The sequence below is a fragment of the Alosa pseudoharengus genome, unplaced genomic scaffold (genome assembly GCF_046254945.1).
Source record: "Alosa pseudoharengus isolate Yale_2024_CS ecotype anadromous, Long Island Sound unplaced genomic scaffold, YU_APseudo_1.1 YU_APseudo_1.1_scf_5, whole genome shotgun sequence".
NCBI classification, from domain to species: Eukaryota; Metazoa; Chordata; class Actinopteri; order Clupeiformes; family Clupeidae; genus Alosa; species Alosa pseudoharengus.
In genome coordinates this window covers 29,059,687-29,069,686 of record NW_027468837.1, presented here as the reverse complement: position 1 = coordinate 29,069,686, position 10,000 = coordinate 29,059,687, and the positions used below count along the sequence as shown (strand labels likewise).

The window sequence follows — 10,000 nt, the reverse complement described above, 5'->3', positions numbered from 1 at the left end:
GCCCGTGGAGGACGGGGAGGACGAGCCAGCCAGGTCCTGCAGCTTGGAGTAGGGAGGGATCTTGGGCGGGAGGTCCTGGATGGACACGCACGAGTCCAGGCTGTTGGAGTTGACCTTGTCCAAGTGAGCCAGGCTCGGGGGGCGGCCCAGAGACTTACTGCTCACCATCCTGACAGGTGGACAAAGACATGGTCAGGTCATCATTACCAACACAAGGATGAAATACTGAAGACTTGCAGGGTTGGTCCTTAATGAGGATATTAATTTGGATATTATAAATTAGGGGGTGAATCAGGATGTTCATTTTTACCTACAGCTTGATTAACACTAAGGAGTGAATTCATTGAATACAACAGAGTGAATTTAAAACCACTTGTTTGTGTAATATTTGAGAGGCTGTGGTTTTAAAATATCTAACAGAAATCTAAACAACACTCGGAAATCCTCCAAAGCAAGTTCTGTTGACTTTGAGATTTTAAGGACATTCTTGAGTGTTGAGTTTTGTTCTAATGTGTTATTCATGAACTGCAGATTTGGTGCAGTCAATCCTGTCTCTCTCTGTCACTCTCTCTCTCTTTCTCCCTCTCAGGAGAAGACAGCTCTGGGTACTTGCACATGCTTTCACACACTCACGTGCACACGCACACACACACACACACACACACGCACACGCACACGCACACGCACACGCACACGCACACGCACACGCACACGCACACGCACACGCACACGCACACACACACACACACACACACTTACTCTTGTGTGGTGGGTGAGGACAGTTTTGGGAATCTATGTACAAGCACACATACCCACACACACACACACACACATACACACACACACACACACACACACACACACACACACACACACACACACACACACACACACACACACACACACACACACACTTACTCTTGTGTGGTGGGTGAGGACAGTTTTGGGAATCTATGTACAAGCACACATACACACACACTAACACACACACACACACACACACACACACACACACACACACACACACACACACACTCAAAGATCCCTACCTCTGAGTGGTGGGAGAGGCCAGCTCTGGGTACTTGCTGGCACTAGCCCTCCTGAGCCCCTGGACTTTGGTGAGTGCTTCTCCGGCGCTGTCCACCTGCAGCTCGGCCTTCAGACAGGCACTCTCCAGCAGATCCGCTTTGGCCTTGGCCCGCTCCTTCTCCTTCTCCCGGTCAGTCTGGTTGACCGGGCCGCTGATACCGCCACCGCTGGTGCTGCTGCTGCGACCCTTGGTGCCGCCGCGGCCCACCGACCCGGTGCCTGGCATGGGGGAGCTGGGCATGGGCTTGAGGGACCTCAGGCTGCTGTCGAGGGCGCCGCTGACGGGCCGCGAGGTGGACCGCTGGCCGGTAAGGCTTAGGGCGCTGGACTTGGCGGGCCGCGGCAGGCTGCGGTACTGGATGCTGCTGCGGGCGTTGGGCGCCATGAAGCTCTGCTCGTGGCAGCTGGACGCGTCGAAGCTGTTCTTGCGCCCGCCGGTGCCCGCCACCAACCCGCCCACGCCGAGGCTGCTGCCGGACACCACAGGCTTGATGGGGATGCCCGAGGACTTGGGCGTCTTGCCCACGGTGGCCGAGCCGCTGGAGATGGTGGCGCCCCCTGCCGTCAGGACGGTGGCCGTTCCGGTGGCCGGCGGGGGCTTCTTGTAGCCGAAGGACCCCCCCGCCGAGGGTTTGACCAGACCCGAGGGGGGCTTGCGATGCTCGCCGCGGTCTCGTCCTGCATCGGAACAGGAGCGCTGCAGACTGGTGCCCTTCACCGCCATCTTAGCCTTATCCCCGAGCTTGGAGTCGCCCTTAGGAACTGCTGAGAAACACAGAGAGAAATGGAGGGGTGGGTAAAGGGGGGGGGGGATTTCAACATCAGATTCCAGTCCACGAGAGGCGAACTTCTCATATGATTTAGCGTCCAGGATTAGATCAGGAGCAGACGTGTGGGTGTGCGGGTGTGCTGGAATGCATGCCGCTTAAGGTTAAAGTGGGCACTTATGGAAATGTCTTTCCGTAAGGTTTATGTTTTAATGTCTCCCTGTGGACTGAAGTGTTTTATGGAGAGAGAGAAAGAGAGAGAGAGAGAGAGAGAGAGAGAGAGAGAGAGTGAGACAACACAGATTGCATGGGTAGGGCATCAGGCCTTTGGCTTATTCGTCTTGCCTGTCATGTGATTGTGTGTGTGTGTGTGTGTGTGTGTGTGTGTGTGTGTGTGTGTGTGTGTGTGTGTCTGTGTGTGTGTGTGTGTCTGTGTGTGTAGTACATCTGTGTTTCTGATTCAAACCTCAGGGTAATTAGTCAGCGCTGAGAGAAAGAACCGCTCGGCGCTAGTCAAGCTCAAACACACACTCCAAGCGGCCGTGAGGGCACTGAAACAGCTGGATGGATGACATCACCACAGCAGAACGTCTCTCCCCAGGACGGTTAAGCTGGGCCCTTGTCATCTTGAGGTATGCGATGGGCCTTATCATGACCATGGCAGAAATGTAAACGCAAAAAACATCTGTACTTACTTTCAGATGTTTAAATATCACATACACTGAGTCCGATTCGTTCTGATAACAGCCTGACAAGACTCCCAGAGTTTCTGCACTGATGGTACCCTCACTGGCACACTGCCTAACAAAAACATGGGACATACCGTGCAAGCTCACACACACTCTTCATTCAAAAACAACACCAGGTCTTCCATACAGTGTCAACTGTCCCTCAGCCTCCTCCTCAGTCCATATCGAGAGAGGCCTTTAATATAACCTCTTCCCAACATACTGCAGACAGATGGGCTCCTTATTCAGGCTGGGTTTGTGCTCAGCTTCACTTAAAACCAAAACAAAAACTAGCGGCTGCACCTTTAAAGGTCCAGACAAGAGCAATGCAGTGTAAGCTGGCACTGTTTAGCGAGTCTGACTGAAAATAAGATTCATGGGCCAAGTTAATGGGTTTGTGTGTGTATATATCTGTGTGTGTGTGTGTGTGTGTGTGTGTGTTTTTGGTCCACCCAACGCATCACCCCATGACTCATACGGTCATGAGTCCAAGTGGCTGTCATCAAACACACACTCCATCGCACACTTGCGCCAGAAACACGACATGGGCTCACTGAAGACCGACAGGGGAGCACTGAAGAAGGAGGTGGACAGAACAGGAAGAAGAAGAGGAAGAAGAAGAAGAAGAAGAAGAAGCAGATGAATAAGAAGAAAAGGAAGAGGAGGAAGATGATGAAGAGGAGGAAGAGGAGGAAGGGGTGAAACAGGGGCAGTGGAGGGGCACTAGCGCTGTGGTTTCAGAGGAAGCAGCTGATATTGGGGAGAGAGAATGCTCGGATTAACTCAGAGAGTAAAGGCAAAAAAGGCACCATGAAGGAAAAATAATGTCCTAATGGACTTGCCGTAGATGATGCCAGAACACATATCATATCCTGGTTAAAATCAGCTGAACAGGCGATAAGAATGCTAAGTCTAAACTCCAGCAGGGCCAAGACACACACCATCGTCCCAACTGAGGATATAGTCCCTGTAATTGCAGCGTTTGTATTCCACTTACTTTAAAGGAATAATTAGCCCACCAAGCAAAAAGACATTGAGCACACCCAAAAACAACACGAGAGGGAAAATGGGACATTGCAACATACGTTCAGTTGTTGTTGTCAAGAATGTCCTTCCACACCCACACCAACACCAACACAAACACACACACACACACACACACACACACACACACACAAATCCATCTTTGGCTCATACTGTAACATCTCTCTACAGTGGGCCTGCTTTCACACACAAGGCCACACACAGCCCTTTAATGTGGCTCTGTGATAGCAGATGGAGTATTGATCTCAGTAATGCTGAATTTCTGACATTCAAATGGTATTCTGGCATGCACATCTGAAAGGTTACTGAAATATCACCATGGCCTTGGGCTACGTGGGTTAACCACCGTGACACAGGGCATGAGAAAGCTACAGATAAACCCCCACTCCCTCAAACACATATCCTCTTACAACCAGTAAAAACAGACAGCAGCTCCATGTCGACACATTTTCATATGATAGTCTGTGTTCCCGGGGGCCTGCAGCGTTCCACAATCTGAATCAGTTCATCGCAATCAAACATCACCTCTAGACTGCCCTTATTAATTTATTCCAACCCATATCAAAGGGATATCCGGAAATGTCTGACTGACAGAGGAGCATGTGGTTTTTATTTTAAAATGAGATAAAGGGAGGACAAAGAAGGCTGAGAAAAGCAGGTGACTAACAGTGTGAATAACCCCCGTGTACTAGTACTCTAGAGCCCAGAGTTTGGGCTGGAACCCCTAAAGGTCATATGGGGAGGGGGGACTGAGAGAGAGTGGGGGATGGAAAGAGAGAGAGAGAGAGAGAGAGAGAGAGAGAGAGAGAAAGAGAGAAGAGGGTTAGGCAGAGATGAAGAGATGAAGAAAGAGAGAGAGCAAAGATAGAAAGACAGAAAGAAAGAGTGGTGAAGAAAGATGGAGGGAGAGCATGTTTGGAAAAGAAAACCTCACTGAAAGACAGGCACAGGACAGGAGCCAAGATCACACAGAGATGCTGACTTGTCTGTGTTTTTAAGCTTTCAAAGAGTCTTATCGGCGCATATCCAACTGCATTTACACAGCATGACAAACAGAGAGACAAAGACAGAGAGAGCGAGAGAGAGAGAGAGAGAGAGAGAGAAAGGGAGAGGGAAAGATGCTGATGATGTGTCTGTCTGTGTTTTGAAAGCTTTGAAAGCTTTATCAGCCCACATCCAACTGCATTTCCACAGTGAGATTCAGCCCTCACCCCCCCCTCAACACAGGGTTAGGAAAAGGCCTCCACAAGAAGATTGTGTGTGTGTGTGTGTGTGTGTGTGTGTATGTGTGTGTGTGTGTGTGTGTGTGTGTGTGTGTGTGTGTGTGTTTGTGCATGCACGTGGGTGTGTGTGTGCGTGTGTCTGTCTGCATGATTGTAATTCCAAGTTCAAGAGTCTGGGTTCATGAGTCAATAAGAGTTCAAAGTGTTGAGTGTTCATATAAGTTTCCGTAAGAAACATCTCCCATTTTTCTCCGTTGGCCTTGTTGGACTCCGAGTGCACTTCAGAGTGCAGACTCAGACCACACCAAACATCTCCTCTTTTGTTTGCCCAGCACTGAATATCACAACATCATTCAGCTTTTCATTTCAGCTTTACTGGGAAGAGCGTGACCATGCAGTCTGTTCTGAGCTGACCTTCCGCCAACACGTCCACCCTACACTTGGCCCAGATGCGGCCCACACCCCTCTCCACTGCGGCCATGACTCCTCATGTTCCTCTGAGAGCATAATGGGCATGATGGCACGTCGCTGATGGGACTCTGTCTGCCCTATTTCAGGGCTGGCTGCGTTTTTACGAGCGCTCTGACCGTCTGCCCTCTGAGGAGACAAGGCTGGTCAGCAGTTAGCGCTTCGGGCTTTTCATCTAATCTCAGCAGCACTTGGCACCCTCGCTCTCAAACACCTTTATCTTCCTCAGCTATGGAAGTACCGGTACATCACACTTTTTTCAACTTTCCACAAAAACTATATTCTTTGCTGCTCCACCAAACATGACTGTGTTTTAAGGAACTACGGACTTAATGATTAATAGTTAGGTGATGGCTTGATAAGTTTTAGTGCAATGTGCTTTCATCTAATTACGTATTACAAAACACAAAGCATTCTTAAGGTCATGGCTTGATTTAGCAGGTTAGGGTTACAGTTCCTTCTCACATCATGAGCATATGCTGTCTTTGACTTTGCCTGCATGTATAACATTAAAAAAATAAATAAAATAAATCAGTTCAACTAAATGATACTAAACGAGAAATTATAAATCAAATAATACATGAATTCCCTTCCCTGATTGCATAGGCAATGTCTGAGTATGACCTTTGTCCTATGGGCCTTCTTACCTGCGACCTTGAGCATGCTCTGTGATGTGTGTGTGATGGGCGAGGTGACCCCCACGGGAGGGTTGCGTCCCTTCTTGAAGTTCCCCGGCTGACCCAGACTCTGGGGCTTCTTCACCTCCCTGCCAGCCTTGTCGTGAGCAGCGCCCTCTAGCGGCCGGCTCTTCTTCCAGCGGCTGGACGGCTCCGTCTTCAGGCTGCCTGTGTCATAGGCTCCGCCTGCGTCCAGTTTGCGTGCCACTTTGCCCTCTTCGCTGTACCAGGCCAGGCCGCTCTCCACCAGTGACCGCTTCTCAGCGTCCGTACGCAACTGCGGAGGAGAAGACAAAAGTTACAAACACACACACACACACACACACACACACACACTACTCTCTAGTCTCTAAAACCAATTATTAGTGTCTGCACACAGCTGTGGAGGAGAAAAAGACAAATGTTACACACACACACACACACACACACACACAATACATAGACACACACACAATACATAGACACACACACACACACACACACACACACACGCACGCACACACACACACAATACATACACACACAACTCTATACCAAAGATTGCTTCTCAGCCACAAGCAACTGGGGCAGAGAAGACAAGAGTCACACACACACACACACACACACACACACACACACACACACACACACACACTCACACACACATTTTTTCTACACAGTATGCAATTGGGGAGAAGAGAGCATAGCTTAAACACACATCCACTCTGCTTACTGAAGTGTTACGTCTGATGCACACACATTCTCAGTTGTTTCTGGTGGTTTTACAGTCCAACTGTGGAGCCACAGATTTCATGGCATGTAAACGTGGGGTTTAACTAGAGGATTCTGTTTCAGGTGACAGACTCACAAACATCACCCCAATACTGAGAGCTTCTTCGCATTTGTGCAAAGCCACGAAAACACACACACACACACACACACACGCACGCACGCACGCACGCACGTGCACGGACACACACACACGGAATATACTTTTACAAAGAGCGCAAACATATACATAAATACAGTACATACAATGACACAAACATACATATCTAAAATACAAACTCTCAAACTTTCTCACACACACTGAACAAGCAGAGACATATACAGAAACCAGAAACACACACACACACACACACACACACACACACACACACACACACACACACACACACACACACACACACACACACACACACACACACATAAACACACACACACAGTCTTAGGCTCTTTGTCATCATCACTGTTATCAGGGAGTGAAACACAGACCCTCTTATCAAAGCTCCATCAGACCGTCTGCATGCAATATGAAAACACACATCCCTCTTTCACACACACACAGACTTAAAGCGAGTGTGACATGGAACAAAAAGCAGGGTAGGAAAGGACATGTTAGTTTGTGTGTGTGTGTGTGTGTGTGTGTGTGTGTGTGTTTAGGTTATGACTTGAGAATGGGGATATAGAGGTGATCCATCTTATCCATCTCCTGTATGTCACAACCCATAGTCCTGTATGTCACAGCCCTCGGTCCTGTATGTCACAACCCATAGTCCTGTATGTCACAGCCCCTAGTCCTGTATGTCACAGCCCACGGTCCTGTATGTCACAGCCCATAGTCCTGTATGTCGCAGCCCACAGTCCTGTATGTCACAGCCCTCGGTCCTGTATGTCACAGCCCTCGGTCCTGTATGTCACAGCCCCTAGTCCTGTATGTCACAGCCCACGGGTCCTGTATGTCACAACCCTCGGTCCTGTATGTCACAGCCCATAGTCCTGTATGTCACAGCCCACAGTCCTGTATGTCACAGCCCTCGGTCCTGTATGTCACAGCCCATAGTCCTGTATGTCACAGCCCACAGTCCTGTATGTCACAGCCCTCGGTCCTGTATGTCACAGCCCATAGTCCTGTATGTCACAGCCCACAGTCCTGTATGTCACAACCCATAGTCCTGTATTTCACAGCCCACAGTCCTGTATTTCACAACCCATAGTCCTGTATGTCACAACCCATTGTCATGTCACAACCTATAGTCCTGTCACAGCCCATAGTCCTGTCACAGCCCACAGTCCTGTATGTCACAACCCATAGTCCTGTATGTCACAGCCCATAGTCCTGTCACAGCCCATGTCATAGCTGACTGACCACCTGCCTACTTTGATATTCTGTTTCATTTCACAGTTTTACAGCTGTGTGCATTTCTGAAGCGTTTTGCATTCTTGTCAACATACAGGAAATGAGTAGACATGGACGTCAAGACAACACACAGGAAATGAGTAGACGTGCCTCAGGGATGGTCAGAGTTCCTGTAAAGCACTGTCCACAGATGCATATGCAACCCCCCCCCCCCACACACACACTTAAACACACACTTAACCACACACACACACACACACACACACACACACACACACACACACACACACACACACACACACACACACACACACACACACACACACACACACAGTCTCCACCTCTGTCGTCTCATTGATTTTCAAATGTCCTCCTGCAGAGTTCTCTGAGACTGTGTGTTTATGACCAGCTGGTGTTGAGCCCTGGCCTCTCGTGTCCAGCTTCCCGTAAGGAACCGGAGGACTGCGGTGGACAGCACAGCACAACACAACAGGAGCAACTGCACAGGAGTGTTGGGTGAACTCAGATGCACCGTCCATGTGTGCAGCAGGACAAAGGCCTTTTCTGCCAGTGGAGTAAACACCATGGTCCTGCGTTGAGAGATAGCCTCATTAGGCCACGGCACTGTTCTGCTCAGCTCTGCTCCGTCTGCACAAGCAAAGCAAAAAACGATTTTCTCCAAACGAGACCGATTTACCCTGGCACACGGTCCGCTCGCTTGGCAAGGGGGAAAACAAGCGACGGGCTAATTTAGGCACAGCACTGGCACGCCTGGCCAGAAGACCTGAGACCAACGCCACGGTAAACACACACACACACACACACACACAGACACACACACACACACACACACACACACACACGCTGACACACCAGGCCCAGGGGACCCGAGACCGACACCACGGTAAACACGGCCGCCGAGGCCAACACTCCACTCCTAATACAATACAGCCTCTATTGTGTCTGCTGTCCAGCAGGACTCACCTGACCAGGGCCAACGGACGAGTGGGCTAAATGCAGGAATTGATATATAGATCAGATATCGACTCCAGCGTACGGGCAACCATATGTGTCAACCCAGAATGTATATATATAGGCTACAGGATGCACAGTAGAAGTGCCCTTTTCCCAAAGAATGACAGTTTAATGAGTGTCTATAAAGGGAAGTGAACATTAACCTGACTCTCGCCAGATAAATTTTGTTCCGCCTAGCTCCACTCACATCCATCTGGGATCGCTTCCGTTGAGAGCGATTTCGGCACCAGATTTTATGGTAGAGCCAATCAGGGCGGGAGTTTCATAGATGTGACGTAGCGTAGAAGCGGTTGTGAGGCTGTTCTCAGCGTCACGGATTGGCTTCGATGTGAGTGGTTTAAGTAGCACGTCAATAGATGACAGACAAGTGGCTTATCCAATCATATGCAAGGATTTTTGATAAGGCCCAGCCTTCTGAAACACCACTCCAATGCATCGATCCCAGATTGATGAGTGGAGCTAGGCGGAACAAAATTCATCTGGCGAGAGTCAGGTTAAGTGAACATAGCTGCTTGAGAGATGAGATGTCCCTTGAACGAATGTACAGTTTTGGCAGGTCCTCTTTAAAGTATCATATAGCACTGAAGAATCTTGTCAAAAATGAGCACTGGCAAATGTCATTTAAAACAGAGTATAGTACTGGCAACTAACACCTAAACTTGTACGGCAGTGCCAAATGCCTTTGTGACTCAAATCTGACATGCACTGGCAAGCGGTACACTAACATTTTTATAACATTTTTGGGGAGCAAAACATTCTCTGGAAGTAATAATGGTGCTAGTGGGTGGATGTGGACCATGTTGGGGAAAGAGCTCACTAGCATGTGTAGAACAGGAGTGTGTGTGTGTGC

The 10,000-nt window shown here is 49.2% G+C and overlaps 1 protein-coding gene across 4 annotated transcripts in view; it reads right to left on the bottom strand.

Annotated features, from left to right (window-relative positions):
- Positions 1–10,000, bottom strand: part of nav1b (neuron navigator 1b) — a 102,577-nt gene that overhangs the window by 36,737 nt on the left and 55,840 nt on the right. For 2 of the 4 annotated variants that reach the window (XM_076268763.1, XM_076268765.1), the window contains exons 5-7: positions 5,967–6,273; positions 1,050–1,854; positions 1–169 (exon numbers count right to left, since the gene is read on the bottom strand). The exon at positions 1–169 is cut by the window's left edge and continues 281 nt beyond it. In XM_076268763.1, coding sequence (XP_076124878.1) covers positions 1–169; positions 1,050–1,854; positions 5,967–6,273 — 1,281 coding nt within the window. The remainder of the gene's footprint in view (positions 170–1,049; positions 1,855–5,966; positions 6,274–10,000) is intronic. The other 2 variants (XM_076268764.1, XM_076268766.1) reach the window with 1 other exon arrangement.